The sequence below is a fragment of the Schistocerca piceifrons genome, chromosome 1 (assembly GCF_021461385.2).
Source record: "Schistocerca piceifrons isolate TAMUIC-IGC-003096 chromosome 1, iqSchPice1.1, whole genome shotgun sequence".
In the NCBI taxonomy this organism is placed as follows: Eukaryota; Metazoa; Arthropoda; class Insecta; order Orthoptera; family Acrididae; genus Schistocerca; species Schistocerca piceifrons.
This window is the reverse complement of record NC_060138.1, coordinates 1,025,010,815-1,025,033,970: the sequence shown is the minus strand read 5'-3', so window position 1 is coordinate 1,025,033,970 and position 23,156 is coordinate 1,025,010,815. Positions and strand designations below refer to the sequence as shown.

Here is a 23,156-nt window from a genome sequence, read left to right as displayed (position 1 = left end):
ATTTAGCGCGGACTTCAATGCGAGATGCTTATAACAGTTTCCACAACGAAAATTTGTCTCCAAACCTGGCATAAAAGACTCTGGAGACTCTGGTCGTGTGTGAAGCATGCTAGCGGCAAGCACAGTCAGTGTCTTCTCTACGCGATAGCAACGGAAATACTATCGAAGACAGTGCTACCAAGGCTGAGTTACTAAAAACAGCCTTCCGAAGTGCCTTCACAAAAAAAGATGAAGTAAATATTCCAGAATTCGAATCAAGAACAGCTGCCAACATCAGTAACTTACAAGTAGATACCATAGGAGCAGTGAAGCAACTTAAATCACTTAATAAAAGCAAGTCTTCTGGTCAAGACTTTACACCAATAGCTCCATACTTACCAGTCACATAGAACCGTTCGCTCGACGAAAGATCCGTACCCAAAGACTGGGAAGTTGCACATCTCACACCAATATTCGAGAAAGGTAGTAGGAGTAATCGACAAAATTACAGGCCCTTATCATTAATGTCGATATGCAGCAGGATTTTGGAACATATATTGTGTTCAAACATTATGAATTAATTACCTCGAAGGAAACGGTCTACTGACACACAATAAACATGGATTTAGAAAACATCGTTCTTGTGAAACACAATTAGCTCTTTACTCGCATGAAGTGTTAAGTGCTATTGACAAGGGATTTCAACTTGATTCTGCATTTCTGGACTTCCGGAAGGCTTTTGACACTGTATGTCGTAAGCGGCTTGTAGTGAATTGCATGCTTATGGATTCATGATTTTCTGTCAGAGAGGTCACAGTTAGTAGTAATGAGGGAAAGTCATCGAGTAAAACAGAAGTGATAATCCCCAAGGTAGTTTTATAGGCCCTTTGCTGTTCCTTATCTATATAAACGATTTGGGATACAGTCTGAGCAGCCGTCTTAGATTGTTTGCAGATGACGCTGTCGTTTATCGACTAGTTAAGTCATCACGAGATCAAAACAAATCGGAAAACTATTTAGAAAAGATATCTGTATGGTTCGAAAATTGGTAACTGACCCTAAATAACGAAAAGTGTGGGATCATCTACATGAGTACTTAAAGGAATCCATTAAACTTCCTTTACACGATAAATCGGTCAAATCGAAAGGTTGTAAGTTAAACTAAATACCTAGCAATTACAATTACGCACAACTTAAATTGAAAGGAATACATAGATAATGTTATGGGGCAAGCTAACCAAAGACTGCGTTTCCTTGGCAGGACACTTAGAAAATGTAACAGAACTACTGGGTGCCTACACTACGCTTGTCTGCCCTCTTTTAGAATATTGCTGCTCGGTGTGGAATCCTTACCAGATAGCATTGGCAGAGTACATCGAAAAAGTTCAAAGAAGGGCAGCACGTTTTGTTTTATCGCGAAACAGGGGAGAGAGTGTCATTGAAATGATACAGGACTTGGGGTGGACACCATTAAAACAAAGGCATTTTTCTTTGCGGAGGAATCTTCTCATGAAATTCCAGTCACCAACTTTCTCCTCCGTATGCGAAAATATTTTGTTGACGCCGACCTACATAGGTAGAAACGGTCACCATGATAAAATAGGCGAAATCAGAGCTCATACGGAAATATATAGGTGTTCGTTCTTTCCTCGCGCTGTGCGAGATTGGAATAATAGAGAATTGTGAAACTGGTTCGAGGAACCCTCTGCCAGGCACTAAAATGTGATTTGCAGAGAATCCACGTAGATTTAGTAGTAGATGATATAAAGGAATAATTAAAAATCTGTTGTATATCGGAGCCAGCGCTAACACTAGCCGACATTAGTCCTATTGTGTGGCTATTAGTAGGGGACAGCAGAATGAATTACATGTGAAAAGCAGTTAGGCAAGAAATCACACTACCTACAAAATTGAGTAACTAGTTAACTGAAAATAAGTTTTAATTATTCCTCAGCAAAGCGATAACAGGATCGTAGGGTTTTTTTATGTGTTGTTGTGATGTGAATATTGTTATGGGTTATGTACAGCTTTACATGAAGAAAAAGGGAGGTGGTGTCTTTTGTAAAGCAAAGGGATAAGGAAATGAGAACCTTGGATATTGTGTATTGAGAAGAAATAGATGGAGAGCAAATGAGAAAGAACAAAGGTGTGTGAGGACAGAGAAAGGAAACAGGTGATAGCAGGAGTAAATCTGTGTAGAACTGGAACAAGTCAGTTCCTTCGTATCATGTATGAGTGATTCTCGTGGCATGGCTGAAGTTAGCACAACAAAAATCTAAAATCGATTTATATGTTACTTACAGTAAGGCCTAGTAGAGATCCATTTATTAAAATAAATAGGCAATAATTCAAATGGATACCTTCAGTTGTTGTTTAGGTGTGTAGCTAGACAAGCACTGGAGATTCAGTGTCCCGTTAGAATATGTAGTCTAGAAAGGGAGTTGCATAATGAATAAAATTATTAATGTGGGACAAACGAGGTTTCGTTTGTCCCAGAATGTAATGAAATTGTATCCCGAGTCTGTATTAACTGAAATTGTGAGCTATGCTCCCAGTGTTTGACTGCAAAGGTTGTGACTGGTCAGACAAGCTGCTCCAATGAGGAAAGTACAGCGAAGAATTCTGCATAATGTTGTGGAGCCTTCAGTTCAGCCATTGCTGACATTAGAACCATATCAAAGGGACAGTGGACAATAGTCCTACAAACAAACAAAAAATAAAATAAAACGCCTGCCACATATGGCTGAAGAAGGAAAATATTAAAAAATACACGAAATTTTTGTGTAACCAGCAACAAATCCGTTAGTAATAAGAAATTTAATTTTTGCAGCATGGAAGCAGAGATATAATTTATCAGACACAGGAAGGAGAAAGTTTCAGTTTTCCTGAATCGCTTCAGACAACACATTTTAGATGAGTAGGGGACTGGTCCATTACCTTTCTGGTTATGGGCCATTTCTATAAATCTGAAGGGAACTTGTAAGAGAGCAACCATCAGCTACAACTGTGGCGAAATCAGCACACTAGATCATTCCTATGGGAATTAACGTTCCCTATTTGTAAATATAGCAAGGACTGCTAGGCTGTAAGAGGTAAAACTGGTTACGACATAATTACAGTAAAAGAGGAGTTTGATACCCTAAATCTTGTAGATGAAGCTGTCTCATAAAACGCGAGGTCTAACCACAGCCAACAAACATCACAGCAGAAACAAGCAAGGCCTGTAGATGACTATAGGGAGCGAGCATGAATAGTTACCAGATGAATCTGTGAAACATAAGCGATGCACTATGCTCGGCCGCCATGATGTTCGGAAGGAACACACAAGATAGTACATCGTTTAACTGTTGTCCAAGGGTTATTGACCGTCATAATGTTAGTGTTAGGATTAGTAACATAATATTCAATGGTAGCAGTTGCTGTTGAAAAATCAAAATGGTAGTAATAGGGGCTTTCCATACTTGTAGAAGTGGCAGGTATAAGGTTAATTGTAAAATTAGTCAAAATAGACTGAAATAACTAAAACCTATGGCTCTTTCTCTGACGCAGTAAAGGAACACCCGATCGTGAGTGTATAAGGTGCAATAGGAAAATCAGTGCAACATTTATGAAGTAAAAAAGTTGAAAAAATATATTATGAAGTTCTCATGAACGTAATTTTATATATAACAGTCCATTATTGTCATCAAGAAAGTGGACTACGATAAATAAATAAAACACAGCATGAATAGCATTGACACGCATATTGCTGTATTATAATCGTTATTATGTTCTAATATACGGATTTGTACAGAATGAAATAAACTCTTCATCACTGTATAACTGGTATCAGTCTTAAATACGTGCTCCATTGACGCTGCTACATATGAGCACATCCAAGTGAAATGAAATCATATTGCAACTAGGGTTCTCAACGGGCCGAGAAATGCCACATTGCTCCTCTAACACATGATGAGAGTTTGTGTCATATTAATTTCTTATGCCCTAAGGCGATAACTGTTTGAACCACATATGAAACAAATTGGCGTATTAGGCTAAAGAAGTGTGGCACCATTCTTTCATTCCGTTTTTGATTACTTGAATTAGCAAGCACCGACTAAGCGACGTGTGGTCACAGATCGCTGTTGCCGCCGGTGTAAATGTACGGCCGCTCTTCGGATGGGCACAGGAATCTCGTGAAGGGCTCCTCCCAATCAACAGATTTGTAGCCCACCGGCTCCAGCATGTTGTTCCAAAGGGCGTTCGCAGCTGTGGGCAGAAAATCACAATTTAGTAGGTACTTCATAAAATGGATACATTTGCAGTCGCTGAAAAGCATCACTGAACTATGTTTTATTTCTCACCGTAGGATGATCGCTCTCACACGGTTACAAATGTCTGGAAGTGGTAAACAGCGAGATATCGAGAATAATGAAAGCTGCTGTTACCATAGCAACAACTGCTCATAGCTGTAATGTAAATTGGGAAAATGTGCTACAGCTAGAGAAAAACTAGACGCAACCAAACTAATGAAAGAGGCAAGTCTGTCCCTTGTGCGATACACCGTTTCGCACTTCCCCTCTGCTACGTATAAATAATAATGAGATATGATATTGCGACGGTAATAAATGAAAATGTAATTTGATTAATTCTAGAAGTATTTGCTAATTACATACACAATACATTGGGGTGGAAATAGAAAAGTATATCATCTGAAACAAATCCATAAGCTAGTTCGAAAATTATTGTCTTAAGGTATTAACTTCTGCCTATAGACTGCTGCCAGATCATTACTGGTTACAAGCATTATCAGAATATAATGAACAACTAAAAGAAGACTGTACCGAAGATAATAAAACAATAACGATTACAGAGTTGAATCACATAGCAAAGTCGTATTATATAAGTTTAAATTAAGCCACAGCAACACCAAAATGTGATTCATTAAAAAAGTTCTTCGCTAACAGTAAAGAATGTAGTAAAAAATGAGGCAGAGAAAATAAATGACGGAAATGAAACATAACAAAAATATACAGTATTGAAAGTTTTCTCGTTCGTTTATTATAATGTTCTTATTACTGTGTTGCCTTTATTATCGTTCTCATGCTTTCCCAAACACAGACCGAGAATTCAATAAATGAAATCAAAATTCTTCAAAAGCAAATACTGAACACATCACTTGGTTTTCTTGAACGCTTATTATTATGTTCTTATCATTATGCTAGTTTATTATTGTTAGTTCTGCCAAACATAGATCGAGAATTCAATAAATGAAAACAAAATACTTCAAAAGTAAATAATGAATAGATCACTTATAGCCCCCAAATTACTGACATTTTTATTTTTTTCTGTCAATTACCAGGTAATTTACACTTTAATAGTTATATATTACTGGGAGCTTCTAGGAATGTATTCTTAAACGATAAAATTCAAAATTTTATTGTTTATGATCCCTTTTCTTAATGCTGACTCTAATAAGATGGCCTGGAGTTATTTACTGTTATTTGATTTCCTTCGTCGTCAAGTTGTTTGCCAGTAGATCATTTAAATACATACAACATAGGAATTTCAGAACTGGATACATGGAGTACTTAAGGGCACTAAAAAGTGACAGCTGTCACAGCAGATTTGCAGGGCAGTATATGGATATGGCCCACAAGCCAACAGACATTAATACTGAAATAAAAGTTAGTAAGCTATGTTCCACAGAAACTAATCAATGAGGTCAATACTCACCTACAAATAGCCGTAGTAGCAGATCAGGTCTCAGTAATAGAACTCTGTTCGTTGCTCTGAAAGAACTGTCAGTGAAAACAAAACTGAAGCTTGTATATAAAGGGTATATATATATATATATATATATATATATATATATATATATATATATATATATATGATGTATACACGGGATGTATATACAGGCCTTTTCCTCTCTGTTAATGCTGCCACAAATTCACGTCCAATTTTATCCGGTCGTCCGAGCGACTTTTATTTGCCGTGCCCTATATATAGACAAGCAGGGTGTTTCACAATTCATGTTATGCACTTCTGACGTTGTAGAGAGGACTGAATAGATCACGTTTTTCACAGGAACCCACGTCTGGAAACGACACCCAACGACCCTACAAAGCGTCAAAGCTTCAGACGAAGGTGCCTGTAAATGTATGTATATGCAGGGTAATTCTGTGTTGATGGAGAAGGATAAATGTATCAATTTGAGGGGAGGGTCCCTGTATCATAAACGAACTAATCGTAAGTTATAAGCAAAAACCGTTCTGATACCTCTGTCAGAATGGTACATGTACTGGTTCTGTTATTGCTAAGATTACAGGTTAGGAAACTTTCAGAGGTGGTAGAGTGGACCAAAATAAGAAAAATGTCTAGTAAACATGAGCCGTGTGCGGCTCGCGTTAATGCCGTTTGTTCTTTGGCATTTTGTCACATCGAATCTTGTTTCTTCCTTACTTACTGGCATTACAAAGTTGCTAGCTTGCCTCCATGAGTGGCAGCAGCAGCGCTTATCGATACTAGTACTGTCGTACTATCTTTGGTGCGACCGCTAGTATTTACGGGTGGTGGTGGTGTGTGTGGTGGTCAGTCGATTGGGACGGAGCAGCGAGGAAGTCTCTGCGGCGAGAGGCCAGGCTGGGACCGCTGGCGGCGTGCACGCGCTGTCGGATCCTGAGGCGCTAGCTGCGAGAGCGACAAAGTTCGTATCCCACCGAATCTGGATGCTGATGTTGAGTGATCAGTTAACCTGTTATGAAACCTCAACTAATGTGACATCTCTTCGTTCATTTGCGGGTTGTTGCTCCTTGGGCCATTCGGGATAGCAGCAACGTATGATGTGTTGGGGTCGGCGAAATCTTGCAGCCGTGTTCCTATATTGTGATTAATTATTAAATTGACTGTTACTTGCCAGTGAAGTGCACCAGCGGTATTTTCTGCCCTGTGGCCGTTAACGCCCAAGTTACCTGCCCTGGTCCTTAGCGTACTTTTCCAGCATTGTGCCTTTCCTCGTCGTGTTGATGCTGTGCGGCATGGCGTGTAGTTCGACAGCCTTTTAAGTTGTTTGGTTCATAGTTTCCTTAGCCTGGTTATTGTTCCCTTGGCTGTTTTTAGACGCCAATTTCTGAAGACATAGCGCTGTTCATATCCTCATTCTCAGCCGATAATTTCCATCGTTGTACCGTGGTCGGACGGAAGTGAATTGGTTAAATTAATGGTCGGTCTTTGGGCCGTCCCTAGTTTCGGATGCCATCCGATTATTTAACTCCAACTCTTGGCTGCCTGTCTCACCTCACCTTACGTTTGAGCTACCTTCTCAGGCCGACCCTTGGAACACTTCTGAGCACCACTTGTCCTGTTTGTTTTAGATTGTGATTTTCATTTTAGTTTGAAGTATTGTGCGAGACCTTCAGCTATGTATTAATTCAGTTCTTTTTAAATTTTACATAAAGGTTTCAGCCATGTTCAATTAAAATTTTGAATATTGATTTTATTTAAAAAATATTTTTTTCTTAAAATTTGTTGTATCTGAAATTGTTTGTAATCCAGGCCCTAAGCCGTTAGTTGTTCAATGTGTTATGTGTGGCCTTCAGTTGAGGACTTAAGTGAACCCTTTTTAATAAGACTTTCAGCCGTGTGTATTCTTTAAAGGAAAACTTTTTATAAGAAGGAAGGGGCTTATTTTAAATTGTTTCTCTGACTTGTTGTTCAGGCCTTCAGTCATTATTTCAGATTTTTTTGTGGCCTTCAGCGGTGCAGTAAGTTCATATTTCTTTAATTAAGCTTTCGGGCGTTCTGTTGTGAGTTTAAAAAGAAATTTCTTGGTTAAAAAATTGTTTATTGTGTTTTAATTATAGTTTTCCTTCAGATGTCCAGTGTAGGCGTTCAGTCGCTAATTTTTTTCAGTTGCATGTTTTTTTTAATTTACCTTCTAGTTTTAATTGCTTTTTGATTTCTAAGCCAGGTCTTCAGCCGTTTTTGTTTTTTGTGTGGTTTTGGGCTTTCAGCCTAGAAAGAATCTCAAGTTTTCTTTAACTAGGCCTTCAGCCGTATTGTCTAATTGTGATCTTTTAAAGCAGTGTGTAAATAAGTGGTTCTTAGAAAAATAAAGTTGTGTGCTTGATTGTGCAACTCACAGTAACTGTTTACGGTCCCATTCACAATCGTAACCTTATCCTGTGCGTGCTCTGAGTACCTGCCAACCTGGTTTGAAAACATTGGCTCTAAAATTCATACCTTAAGAGCAATGAGCACTTGTTCATTAGAGAAGACGTGTTTGACAGTAGCGAAGATGAACACGTGCTAATAGGTTAGGTCATTCATTATTGAGCCATCTACCGTCCATTCGTCACGTACCACGTCTCGATCTGCACCATTTAATTTTCATTGCAGTCATAATTACATCTTTCCCCGTATGCCTCAAGATGCATCTCTCCGTTAATGACCGAGTAACCCGTACCTTTCGGATAGTTTCCGCACCTACAGTCCATGCCTCATTGCCATGCGTAAAAAATGGTAATGCACATTAAATAAATGTCGTGTGACACCACGGCGAGGTGCATGTCTTTGAATTGGACGCCGCTTAGGTGAATTGCATGTCTTTTAAACCAACGGCACCCGGTTTTCCCTGGAGGGTCACCCATCCGAGTAGTAGCCGGCTCCATTGTTACTAAAGTTCGGTGATCGTGCGGGAACCGCTGTTACCAACATGACAAGGCAATTTGTTGTAATATATCTGCAAGTTAATGACAATTTCTGTTTTTTAGAATTATTTTGTTAGTTTATTCTCTTTCGTTTAATATTTGTATGTTATATGAAGGTATATGATAACAAAATAACTGTCTATAAAATACTGCAAGTGTCAAGCTTTTAAAATAGAAAGATGCATTACACAGTCTACTACAGGCAACAAAGGATTATGTCATGGATATCAAAGGCCCAACAACATTTTAGGAAATATTGTTATTATGCATTATCGTCGCAATTTAAGAGTAATTCTAGGCAACATAATGTTTCTGTCTGTCCGTTTTGTTAGGGGATGGCGGGAGAAGGGAGGGAGGGGGGGGGGGGCGCCATCTGCAAGGATAAAAAATTTTCAGTCATCTCTCATGCAGTTGGCCCAGAACAGAGCCCTGGGGGCTATAAGTTCTCATACGATCTTAATTAGACTTTCACTCTTGAGACAAACATTATGACAAAGAATATCTTAGGCGCAGCTTACAGGTTATTTCTAGAAAGATTATTACCCTCAACAGATGAGTGAATGTAGAAATTTTTAACTTTCTGCTCACTGAATCGTTATCGTAAAACGGTCCTTTGCCTTTCGAAGCAACGATCTGTAGCTCGATCGTCTCTGACGGTCGGTCTCAAAGCTTCGATCATCCACATCTCCATAGAAACACAGCGAACGAGTTGCAGCAGTGATCAGAAAGTGCACTCATTTTTTTTTGGGGGGGGGGGGGGGGAGGAGGACGAAATTCAAATTCCCGCAAGGCCACACAGATTTAAGTTTTCCCTAATTTTCCAAAATTATCTAAGGCGAATGCCGGGATGACGCGACACATTTCCTTCCCCCATTCTGAGTGTCCGCTCTGGCTGTAATGACTTGGTTCTTCTACCTTCCATCCTAAAAACTAACAAATTAAGCTACTTCATTCTTCTTTTCTAAATGTACAGGGCGATGCCATGATGATGTTACCAACTTTCACGCCGGCCAGAGAGGCCGAGTGGTCCTAGGCGCTTGTCTGGAACCGCGCGACAGCTACGGTCGCAGGTTCGAATCCTGCCTCGGGCATGGGTGTGTGTGATGTCCTTAGGTTAATTACGTTTAAGTAGTTCTAAGTTCTAGGGGACTGATGACCTCAGAAGTTAAGTCCCACAGTGCTCAGAGCCATTTGAACCATTTGAACCAACTTTCCGGATGATGCAGAAGGGTAAATGTATAAATTTTAGGTGACTTACCACGGTCTGGAAACGACTGAGTCGATAGTTATAATCAAATATCCTTCCGATATCTCTGATAGTAGAATACGTGTGCCGGTACTGTAGTGTAGGCAACTTTCAGAAGCGGTAGTATCGATCAACACAAGAAAAAAATGTCAAGTAGACATAGGCTCTAAAATTCATACCTTAAGAGCTTTCAGCACTAGTTTCATCTTCGTTAATGTGAAATATACCTCTTCCACTGAACAAGTATCTATACTTCTTAAGTATGAATTTTAGAGCCCATATGGTGTTCGGAAATTCCCGCTACAAATTTCTAGGACGTGTAAAGGGACATGAGTAGAAAATATTTTGGATTGGAATCCATGTCCAGAAACCTACCGTTTCCGTGCTACATCCATTTGAAAACATGTTGGTAACGCGACGAATTTTACAAGTTATTTATTAGGCGTGAACCAGACCATCACCTGTTGTACAATTCCACTCATTAATACCCAAAGAAACAAAAAGGAAAAGTGATGAAGCACGGTCTCTTCCAGTTCTGACGTACGGAGTCTCCTTCGAGCACCACAGTTACGCCTGCTGACGTTGGAGGTATCCTTTTCTCAAAGCCGTTGCGTAAATGTGGCACAAAGTGTATGCGATGGAGTTGGACGTTGTGGGTAACGATCTTGATTACTGTGAGCTTCCCCATACAGAAGAATCATGTCACTGTATTCTGCAAATGTGTACTCAATCTTGTTGCTCTAATACTCATAAACACGTGAATGAGGTTCGACTCAGATCAGAGAGGTAGGATGGACGTCGAATTACATTAGCCGATCCGACGTAAGAATCCCCTCCCACCATGACTACCCTGTTGCATATCTGCCTAGCAGCAACGTGCTTTTAAACGGCTGTAGTACGGAAACGATACGTTTCCGGACGTACGTTCCTAGTCAAAACAAAAATATTGAAACCAAAGAGCCTGCAGTAGAACAGTCGTGTTCCATAGTACTGAAGATGGAACATGTGATCATCTCTCTTCACTTGATGATGATGATGATGATGATGATGGTGGTGGTTTATGGGGTGCTCAACGTCGTGGTCATTAGATCCACTACAAGTGCCAATCCTGCCATTTCCAGTCTAGCCACTGCCGGAATGATTATGAGATAATGAGAACAACACAATCACTCAGTCCCCGGGCAGAGAAAGTCCTGACCCGTCCGGGAATCGAATCCGCGGCCCCGTGACCCAGGGGCAGCAACGCTAGCCACTAGACCACGAGCTGCGGACTCATCGATCTTGAGGTATGCATTTTACGCCCATGTTTGCTTGGCATTTTTTTCTTGTTTTGCCCCGTAGCACCGCTTCTGAAAGTTGCCTACCGTATAATCGTAGTAGCAGTACTGCCAGCTACATGTATTCCACTGTCAGACGTATCAGAACTATTTTTGCTTGAATGTTTCAACCCGGTCGTTTTTGGACCAGGGTCCCTTACCGAAAACTGATACATCTACCCTTCTCCATTATCCCTGAATGTGATATTATCACGGAATCGCCCTATATATGTCTTTCGTTTCCATTGGTAACTACGCGTTGATAGTTCTGTAATGTTAATTAGTTAATTTCAATGTTGTGCTGTCGCCTTACATCGTTGAATGTGCTCGACTGTAAGATATTGTATATTTTAGCAGCACTTGAACAGCTGTGACAAGGAATAAAACGTAGTCCTGTGTAAAAAAAAGATAGTCACACTGTCATGCGTGCTTCGGTTCTGGTGAAGTCTAGTTTACAGCTAGGTCACATACGATCTGGATATCTTAGTAATTAACGGGAAACCGATACTTTTCACTCACCTCTGGCATGCGCTTTTTGTATGAAGTGGAAACAGTCAGGCGAAAAGTAAGAGAAATCCGTGTAGCCAAGGCTGACCGTAGGAAATGTAGCGTTCTTCGCGAACGGCTGGCTCACCACGGCGAAGTCACTAAGCCCATCATATCTGCTGTCCGCCGCCTGCAGCAAAGATGAAACTATCAGAAGAGTACAGGAAAATAATGTGCTTCATCCGCTTTTTTTCAAAAATGAGTTATGTATGCAATGAGATGTAGGATCCCTTGTTGTTCAATATAGTTAACAAACCAGTCTGATAATATGAGTAGTGCACGTTCTACAAATTATTTTAGATAAGGCATTCCGGAAAAGAACATGCTTATGTCCCTCGCTACAGGTAATAAATGTGCTTTTTCCAATGTTGTGAATTCAATTTTACATTCCTTGTGGGTTGACAAGTAATGTTAAAGCAAGAAATAGAGTATTTTAGCTTTTTGTGCATTGTTGAAACTAGCGAAAACTTTGCTTTTTTTCGAGACATTCTGTTTAGTAATGCACGTGTTGTAAGCGATTCATTTCAGTTTTAATAGTTTATAATTTATACCGAACTATGAGTTCTTCATCTGGGAATGAAAGGCAGAGACCTGCAGATTCTAACAGTATTAAGAAAAGGCAAGTACGAGGACGAATGAGCACTATCATCAAAAAGGTGAGGATTCAGTCGCATGTACCAGGAGAAGACTGCAACAGTATTTTAAAGTGTCTTGAAGAAGTAAATGCAGAAGAAGGATCAAATAGTATAAGAAAATTTAATAGTATGAAAAACTGAAATGAACAATCACTGCATCTGACAGATTTTGTTGCAATACTTTCAGTTCGCAGAAGGCAATCAAGGAATAATGAAAATGAAGCATTGCTTCGAAAGCGTAATTACAAGTACAGACTGCGAGTGAAACATGATGACATTGCACATGAAATTCTTAGACGCGGAAAAACCTTCATCGTAGTACATGGAATAACAAGTTGACGATTAATGACAATTTAGAAATTTATGAAGCTGGACAAGTCTTCTCGTGACGGAAGTGGTAAGCATGGAATTAGGTCATGGAAAATTGAGGCAGTAGCAGGAAAGGAAGTTTATGATCACCCTGATTCATTTGAGGGTATATCAAGTCATTACAGCAATGACAAGACCAAGAAGTTGTAGCTCCCAGAGGAACTTTTGGTGAAAAGAAATTGTGAAATGCTCCAGGAAAAATAACAGAATTTCGATATTTCATACGAAAAGTATAGAACAGTACTCGACAGCAATCAGTACGGCTATTGTGGAGCCAAGGAGAGACCCATGTTCACCCTGGGATAAGTACACCGCTGATATGAAAGTGTTGAGTGCAAGATTATCTGAAATTTAGATGATGACATGAAGCAACAAGTCCTGAAAGAAGGTACACAAAGTCAGAGCTGAAACATTTCATTCCAGAAAGAGAAATGCTCGTTTAAGAAGCCTAAAGTGTAATGAAACAGAATCAAGCTACATGGATTCCCAAAAAAATTATACTTATCAACTATAAGTACTAATGGTGTCTATTATACAATATTCATCAGCTTTCAGACGCAACTTCAGTACATTTACATTAAACCTATTGGAAGAAAAGTGACCAGTGAAGTTATTTCCTTTTTAAATTACTTTGCGACAGGATTATTGCGCAAGAAAGTCGAACATCTTAAAGTCTCTTTTTTTTATTATTGTTCAGGCCAGAACAAAGTAACACATCTAAAATATCTTAACTATCTTGTGAGTGAGCTGAATCTTCTCGAGACGTTGACAGTAATTTACTCAATTAGAGAAACTCTTGTTGTACGAAAAAAATATAGAACTGTTTGACACAAAAGCAGTAACAAAACTTCCAATGTACTGGGTGTGAATCATGACTGAAGCTTGATGGAAACCTAAACTTTTCAGTTTTGTAGAGGCCTATCAAGATTAAAAAAATTGGAAGTTATTTCTGGACAAGAAGCAACTGAGAAAATGTCATCAGAAAAAAAAGAAAATTCCCAAACTCATTCGACATCGAAGAACTTACAATGGAGGTTGCGTTTCTTCGCTGGTGAGAGCCTCACAGTGACTTCAAGACCAGCAATCTTCAGAATACCAATTTCCTGCTTTACAGACGTACAATATAAAAATACAATACAATATTATTTTAGAATAATTTTGTATAATGCTAAAATAAATAATAATGATAATAACGTTGATGTCTGCCGAGTAGGCAACCCGGCAGACCAGGTTGTATTGCAGGAGGGCATACGTCTCAGGATACATCATAAACTAACACAACTGGCTCCCAGCTGTAGCCACCACAAGCTGGTGAGAACGTAATAAAGTAAACGTATAGGAGGTGAAGCCGAACTCGACCGACAATATTTCGGAGGTTGTTCAGGGGTACTTCCTGAAAATTCTGCTATGAGAAGTTAGTGGTCTCCGCTCACTCGTAACAGGATGCGTTTCGTTGGATTTCTCATCTTTCTATCTGTATTGCACTGAAAATATCTGCAAAACCGTGCAAATGTTGGCGGTAAGCATTCTGTGTCTCATTTGGGACCAAATTCGTTCCATTAACTTACGGGACTTGCTGATCACTACAGTAACGCCCACTTTACTTTTTGCCTTCAAGCTCGAATTCAGTATTGTTCGGTTCTGGATCGGGCCTGTTTGAAACGTTAGTTCTCGTCCTTACCCCTTCTGTAGTGTCGGGCGAATACCCAGCCGCAGCCAGGGCCAGAATCTAGCAGTTTGCGGCACTCGAGACAATTAACGCGACTTACTGCCCCGTAGACCTTCTCAGAACCGCTTCTTGGCGTACCTCAGGGTCGGCCAGAAATTCTGCACGCGTGCGGTGCTCCTGCACATGTGCAACTTCCGGGTCACAGCGTGCACGCCGCAGCCGTCAGCATTCATGTAGTGCATGTTTCTACGCACGGATGTCGCTTTATCGACTTGCTGGGATACTCTATACAGGCGCATTCTAGTGCTCTTTCCACAGCTTGCAAGCCAACCATGGGAGGATATTTCACGTATTAAACATTTAAAATACTGTCACAGTCTACTCATTGATAAGTCTACTCTTATGTTAACAGCTTAACCCAGTAAGATAAGTAATACAGTTAACAACTGTGGGCTTTTATTAAGGCAGCCTGACTGACGGCACGTAAATATGCGTAATGTTTTTGATCCAGTATTTAAGAAAGAGAGCACTTAGCAACTTCCAACGAACCTTATTCATGATTTCAAATAACATTAAACTAATGCAAGGTTTCCTATAACTAATTCTCGGTGCCCTCAAATACACCCACACAATTTCTGTCTCACTGACCTCTGAACAGAATGATAACCGCAGACCTCTCGATGATAATTTGTTATTTCAGTACCATTATTGCTATATCTTTCATCAGTTCCGTCTGAAATCTGCATAATAAACGACAATTAGATGAATGTTATGTTTTGTCGACTTCAACTGAGCGTAGCCATTCACACATTAAAAAGAAACCCTAAATGTAAGTATACATTGGAACAATCGGTTTAATGACCAATTTTCCTGATAATAATGTAACATGGAGCAGAATGAGGCAATAATGCACAGTTAGTAAACAATAATTTTTAATTATGAAAGGAATAAATCCAAACACGTTTATCATTGGTCATGAGAAATGATATAGTTAATATCGGGCACAATAACACGGATCATTGACAAATGCAAACAGTTGCGAAGATTTTCATCACTTATGATTGATCGAAACCTTGATTTATTCATTTTCATCGCCGAGAAAAATCTTTCACAAACATATGTCGACGCGAACGTGGACATAACTCTCGCGGCTTCTCGGTGCAGGTGTGGAAAATCATGTTGTGAAAAATTTTCGTAGAATTCTTTTGTACTTCGCACTGCAAAGAACTTGTCCTTCAGTCTCGTATTGCACTGTTGGTCGATCAGTTCCATATGTAGATCAAATGGTTCAAATGGCTCTGAGCCCTATGGGACTTAACATCTATGGTCATCAGTCCCCTAGAACTACTTAAACCTAACTAACCTAAGGACATCACACAACACCCAGTCATCACGAGGCAGAGAAAATCCCTGACCCCGTCGGGTATGTAGATCATTCGGAGCATCTTCAACTGACGACGAGAACGGCCGAGCAAAGAGGCGAATGACAGGAGACAAACTCGTAACATCTGAAAATCGTGCTCGAAATTGTTCCTTAATTTTTACAGTTATTGACATGTATTCTTGAAATCTAGCACCTTCATGGACCAGTCCAAGAGTCGGGAAATGTGCAGTGTTCTCTGTCAATAGTTGGCTCTCCCAAAGGGCAAGCTTCCTTTCAAAGGCATTTACTTTTTCCAACATGCCAGAAATTAAATTATTTTCACCTTGCAAACTGACGTTCAGGCTGTTCATGTGAGACGTAATGTCCACGGGAAATCCAAGGTCTGATATCCAACAAGGGTCCTCCAACATAGTTTCACTTTTTCCCTTCTCATGTAAGAATGTTACTATGACCAAAAGTAAATCAAAAAATATTTTCAGCATTTTACCTCGACTGAGACAGGGTACTTCGCTATAGTAAGGTATGTCGCCGTACTCCGCTCCTAATTCCTCCAAGAACCCCCGAAACTGGCGATGCGTAAGCCCATGTGTCTTCAGATAGTTTACAGTACGCACAACAATTTGCATGACGTTTGATAACGTTACTGATTTGCACAAACCGACTCTCGATGCAGAATGCAGTGAATTCCATACAACGTCTCGACTGTGCGCCCTAGCTTTTTGCGCATCCGTAGTATGAGTCCTCTCTGATGGCCTTGCATTGATGGTGCTCCATCTGTGGTCACTGAGACTAACCGATTCCAGTCCATATCGACACCATCAATCGCTTGCTCGACAGCTTGGAGTAAGTCCGCACATGCAGTAGTCCCATTCAAAGGTGCTAAGTCCAAAACATCCTCTGTTACACAAAGTGCGTTATCGACATCGCGTATGTATATCACAACCTGGGCTGTATCTGTAAGATCTGTTGCTTCATTGAGCGCAATAGAGAAAGCAACAAAGTATTTAGCCTTATTTAATAGCTGCCTGTGTATATCGCCGGCCATAGCACTGATACGTCTTATCACTGTTTGTTTGGATAGACTGATTTCTTGAAACCTGCTAACATTCGTAGGCCACATAAGTTCTGCAGCATCAATCAGACACCCTTTCACAAACTCCTCTTCGGAAAAGGGTTTCCCAGATTGTGCAATTCTTAATGCGATTTTAAAACTTGCTCGCAGTGAAGATTTAGTGTGGTTGTCATTCTGGAAAATTGAAAACAGTACATTGTACAGCGTACAGTAAAATAGACATAAATGTAACACAAGAAACTAAGAGTTCAAGAAGTATCAGTTACTTTGAGGTACAGTAAAATCGAGTTGATATGTCTCATCCATTTTCTTAAGGACATTTAATTTTGCTTGCCGTTCTTCACTGTTGAGTACACTACACTCGTCTTTGTGATATGTACTGTAGTGTCTTACAATTGAAAACTTACGCTGGCCACATATTATTCGGCGGCACAGGAACACTGTGAGTTTTCGCCAATGGCTAAAAAAAAGAATTGCAGTTCCCAGTCATTTTTAAAAGACTGAGAACATAGATCTCCTGTCCTTTGCTTTTTCACAGTACCTGCCATTTCTCAGTACTTCTCTGTTAAGGTTACGGTCACCAGGGGTAAACGAGACTGAATATGTTGCGCTCTTGCTTGTACCACATAAACAGGCAAGTGGAGCCGCCGCCGTTCATTTAGGACACATGTCTAATAACAGATGTCGCTGTCGCTCGCTGTCGCAGACGTGCGCACATGTGCAGCACTTCCGCACGTCTGCCATTGTGCAGCGTTTGGCTGGCCCTGGCGTACCTGGATTAATTCTCCGCACTGCTACACATATACTGTCACTTTAATTGAGGGACACTAGCCTCATTTTGACCAGCGAAACAGAGCTATTATTATTATTATTATTATTATTATTATTATTATTATTGCTTCTGTACCTCTATTCCATGCCCTGTACTAACCCAAATGCTCTCAGAAGATTCACAGTTCCAATCGGTAGACTGGTAAACAAGCATCGCAAACAGTCAGTTACCCAGACACTGGTCCTCTAATAAACAATAGGTAAATAGGACGCGCAGGCAAGTGCGGCCAGGAAAGGAAATGTAACATGTTTCTTTCCGATATTGTGGGAGGGACTCTAAGTACTGCGTAAATTTTTCTTTTGAAAGGAGGTTAGTTTTATTCGGGATTTCAACACATCATATGATTCCCTTTTATTTTGCCTCTGAACCCCCCCTTGTTCATTGTAATCTCCGTTCAATGCGACTGCCTTACTGGGAGGGCCTCTTCGCCCTCATAGTACTACTCTGGTTGACGTCGGATCCAACGTCTTGATGCATCAATATCCTCCCCATTATCCACGTACTGAGTCCCGCGAAGTGCTTTCCTCATGGCACCAAACAGATAGAGGTAGGAAGTGCGAGATCTGGACTGTAGGGGTGGATGAGGAAGCGCAGCTCAATGAAGCTGCATAATCTCCTCTCGGGTGCACAGGCTTGTGTGAGGTCTTGCGTTGCCATGGAAAAGGAGAAGTTCGTTTGCATTTTTGTGGCGAAGAACACGCTGACGTCGTTTCTTCAGTTACATGAGGGTAGCACAATACAGGATGAGCCACTAACTATTGCCACCAAGAATAACTCCGAAATTATGATAGGAGCTGAAAAGTTTGTGGGACAAATGTTGCATGGGACAACGGGGGCCATAGTATGACGTTGGTTTTTTGTTACTAGCTGGGGTCGCGTCAGAGATATGAAGGTCAACTTTGTTTTTCTTTGTAAATGGGATGCTATAGTTTGGTACCTATTTTCTGAGATCGGCTATCGAGACGAGTCCAATGATGTGTAACAGTAAGATGTTTGAAGTTCAACGAAGGTCAAAAAGGTGGCATGAACGTCCATTTACGGAAAGTGTTCGAAGTGATGGCCATTGGTATCAATGCAGTGCTGCAATCTTCCGTTCATGGATTGAGTGGTATTCCTTAGCATACCGGCACTTATCGAAGGACATGCTCTGTCAATTCTCTCTCGCAAATCCTACAATTTGGGAATTGTCTCTGCATGTCATTTCTAGCCATCAGCAGCCGGCCGGAGTGGCCGTGCGGTTAAAGGCGCTGCAGTCTGGAACCGCAAGACCGCTACGGTCGCAGGTTCGAATCCTGCCTGGGGCATGGATGTGTGTGATGTCCTTAGGTTAGTTAGGTTTAACTAGTTCTAAGTTCTAGGGGACTAATGACCTCAGCAGTTGAGTCCCATAGTGCTCAGAGCCATTTTGAACCTAGCCATCAGCGAAAAATGTGCCGGACACCTATCGTGTTGACACCACATCCTGTTCCTTGTTCCTGAAGGTATTTCTTCCAATAGCAGACCTAATGTTTCTTGCGGGAATGTGGTGTACTTCCGACCATTAACATTTCCTTCGATGAAATAGGGGCCTATAATTCTCTCCTCCAGAATCCCACACCATACATTCACCGACCACGGTTTCTGGTGCGCAACTTGCCGCAGCCAACATGGATTTTCACTTGCCCAACAATGCATGTTATGCAAATTAACATTTCTATAGTTCGAGAATGTAGCCTCGTTAGTAATTAAAATCAAATTAATAAATGTGTAATCCCTCTAAATCTGGAGTTGAGCCCTTCGGCGGAATTCAACGCGACGCATACAATCCGTACCAGTTAATTCTTGATGGAGACTGATATGGTAAGGATGATATTTACGGCGATGCAGAACAAGAACAACACTACTCTGGCTCATGCCAAATTCCCTTGCGATTTGACGTGAACTAAAACAAGGATCTCTAACCACAGTGGCAAGAGTACCAATTTCCGTTTCCTCATTAGTAACTTTCTTTTGCCAGATATGTTTCCAATGCGTTAAAGATCCAGTTGTTCTCAGTTTATCATATACATATTTTACACGTGCGATGTATAGGGTGAGTACGTTGACGATATATTTCAGCGTATAAGTCTCTGGCTCTCACTGAATTTCGTTGGCCTTCTCGGTAAATGAGAAGCATATCGACTTGTTCTTCGAAGGAATACATCATTCATATTCACTTGATTCGACGATACTTGTCTTACGGTTCCTGTAAGTGTTGTACTGCGAAACCGGCGAATGGTGTTTACATGTCAGTGGTAAGTTAGACGGATACGCCGTATTCAGCGAATATTTACTATTTGCACGATATACAAGAGAGAATTGTCAGAGCATGTGCTTCGATAAGTACCGAAGTGATTAGGAATACCACTCAATCCATAATAAGAAGGTTGCAGCACTGTATTGATACCAATGGTCATCATGTTAGCAGGCTGTTTAGGTTTTTATATTGGTAACGCCATGTAGCGCTCTGTATGAAAATCACTGGCTGTGCTGTGTGCAGTCTGTGACTGGGTGGCATTGTTGGAATAGTCGCTATTGTAGTGTTGGCCAGTTGGCTGTTAACAGCGCGTAGCGTTGCGCAGTTGGAGGTGAACCGCCAGCAGTGGTGGATGTGGGGAGAGAGATGGCGGAGCTTTGAGAGCGGATGATCTGGACGTGTGTCCATCAGGGACAGTAAATTTGTAAGACTGGATGTCATGAACTGCTATATATATTATGACTTTTGAACACTATTAAGGTAAATACATTGTTTGTTCTTTATGAAAACCCTTTCATTTGCTAATTATTCCTATCAGTAGTTAGTGCCTTCAGTAGTTTGAATCCTTTATTTAGCTGGCAGTAGTGGGGCTCGCTGTAATGAGTAGTTCGAGTAACGAAGATTTTTGTGAGGTAAGTGATTCATGAAAGGTGTAGGTTATTGTTAGTCAGGGCCATTCTTTTGTAGGGATTATTGAAAGTCAGATTGCGTTGCGCTAAAAATACTAAAAATATTGTGTGTCAGTTTAGTGTTGATCAGGATAAGTAAAGAGCGAAATGTCTGAATACGTTCAGTTCTGTTCAGCTGTTTGAAAATCTAATAACGTAAGGGGCTTACCAGCATAGTAATTCATTAATTTTTCTAAGGGGACGTTTCAGTCATTTCGAACACCTTCTTTAAATGGACGTTCATGCCACCTATTTGACCTTCAAATATCTTACTGTTACGGATCATTGGATTCGTCTCGATAGCCGCTTTCAGAAAATAAGTACCAAACTATAGTATCTCATTTTAAAAAAAGTTGACCTTTATATCTCTGACGCGACCCCACCTAGCGACAAAAAATGAACGTCATATTATGGCCCCTGTTGTCTCATGCAACATTTGTCCCACAAACTTTTCAGCTACCATCATTCTTTTGGAGTTATTCTAGGTGGCAATAGTTAGTGACTCGCCCTGTATACTTCAGAGTTGATCGTTGCACCGTCAGGGAGGACATAAAACTGGAGAACCCTTTCAGAGTACCAGAAGACCGTCGCAATGACTTTACCAGCTGAGGGTGCGGCTTTGAACTTTTTCTTCAGAGGAGGGGTGGCGTGGCGCCACGCCATCGATTGCTGTTTTGTTTCCGGCTCGAAGTGATGACCCCATGTTTCATCGCCTATGACGATTTTCGTTAAGAAATTATCACGATCAGCCTCGTAACGCAAAAGCAATATCGCGCAGATGATCCTTCGTGGCTCTTTGTGGTGTTCTGTTAGGCGGCGACGAATCCGGCAGGCCACACCTTTGAGTACCTCAGCTGCTGTGAGCAGTACCAACAGCGACGTCCAGTTGTGCAGCGAAGTGTTGTATTGTGACCTGTGGATCACCTCGAATGACAGTGTCCGCACTTTCCAACAATGCAGGAGTCACAGCTGCGTGCAGCGGGCCGGCACGTGGGAGATCGGACAGGTTTGCGCAACCTTGTTGCCATGGTAACAAATGCCTCTCCCAACGACCCACCGTGCTTTTGTACACTGCCAGGTCTCCGTATATATTTTGAAGCGCCTATGAATATCTGTGATGTTTTGGTTTTCCCCCAGAAGAAACTCAATGACAACTCTCTGGTTGGAACGGCCCTCCGTATAGCGCCGCCACCTATCGGAACTCCATGAAACTTTAGGGGCTGAAGCAGGGATATTCCACGATGGCCCACAACAAAATCCGCTTTTTTTAACCGAAACTGGCTGAGAAAAACTATGTTTCATTACTTATTAAACGCCCCTCGTACGTTTCCTGTGATACACAACAGGGTCGAATACTTTTAATGACGAAGAGTTGGCCGATATGAACCTCTCGTATAGGTTAACTAAACGCAGTGTAAAAGCGGCATAACGGTGCTATGCTGAGCTGTTCCCCCAACAAGGACAACAACATCACAGTACAGTGTTCTCATTACTCTGTGTTTCCTGTTGTACATTTTAATGATTGCATACTATAGTCTTTTCACTTGTAAAGCTATTTTTAAGAAACCGAATAAATCATAATTAAATTATAACGCTTTAATAATCCACCGGAGGCCATTGGTCCCTTATACCAAAGTATTTAGAAAATATCCCTGAACAACCATCGAAATTAGGTCGGTTGAGTTTAGGTTCATCCTTTAAGGTTACTTCCAAATAGCTGTAACTATCTCCATTCTAAAATTGTTCGATAACATCATTAAAATTTCATAAACTAATATGTCAAATGGTTCAGTATGTTTGAAATTCTGAGGAAAAATAGGGGTAAGCTTCAGGAAAAACGGGCCGGCCGGGGTGACCGAGCGGTTCTAGGCTCTACAGTCTGGAACCTCGCGACCGCTACGGTCTCAGGTTCGAATTCTGCCTCAGGCATGGATGTGTGTGATGCACTTAGGTTAGTTAGATTTAAGTAGTTCTAAGTTCTAGGGGAATGATGACCTCAGATGTTAAGTCCGGTCGTGCGGTAGCGTTCTTGCTTCCCACGCCCGGGTTCCCGGGTTCGATTCCCGGCGGGGTGGGGGATTTTCTCTGCCTCGTGATGACTGGGTGTTGTGTGATGTCCTTAGGTTAGTTAGGTTTAAGTAGTTCTAAGTTCTAGGGGACTGATGACCATAGATGTTAAGTCCCATAGTGATCAGAGCCATTTGAACCATTTTGTTAAGTCCCATAGTGCTCAGAGCCATTTTTCAGGAAAAGCGAGTGACGTACCGTATGTTCAAGAACCAAGACGGATCAATAAGACTGGAAGACCAAGACTGAAATGCAAGTGTTCAATCTTCCTCCAAGACACAGTAAGAAGCCTCATGCTGTTCTCTGTACCATCCATTCTCATAATGTGAAAAACTCAGGCGCAAAATTACAACTACAAAGAAGAAGAAGAGACCCAAAATGAATTTTCAGTGTGGAGCGAAGTGTGCG

At 40.9% G+C, this 23,156-nt stretch overlaps 1 protein-coding gene across 1 annotated transcript in view; it reads right to left on the bottom strand.

Annotated features, from left to right (window-relative positions):
- Window positions 1-3,476: 3,476 nt before the first annotated feature.
- LOC124796077 (phospholipase B1, membrane-associated-like) overlaps window positions 3,477-23,156 on the bottom strand; it is a 102,366-nt gene continuing 82,686 nt past the window's right edge. Inside the window, exons 6-7 of the mRNA XM_047260166.1 lie at window positions 11,751-11,907; window positions 3,477-4,227 (exon numbers count right to left, since the gene is read on the bottom strand). Coding sequence (XP_047116122.1) covers window positions 4,091-4,227; window positions 11,751-11,907 — 294 coding nt within the window. The 3' untranslated portion in view covers window positions 3,477-4,090. The remainder of the gene's footprint in view (window positions 4,228-11,750; window positions 11,908-23,156) is intronic.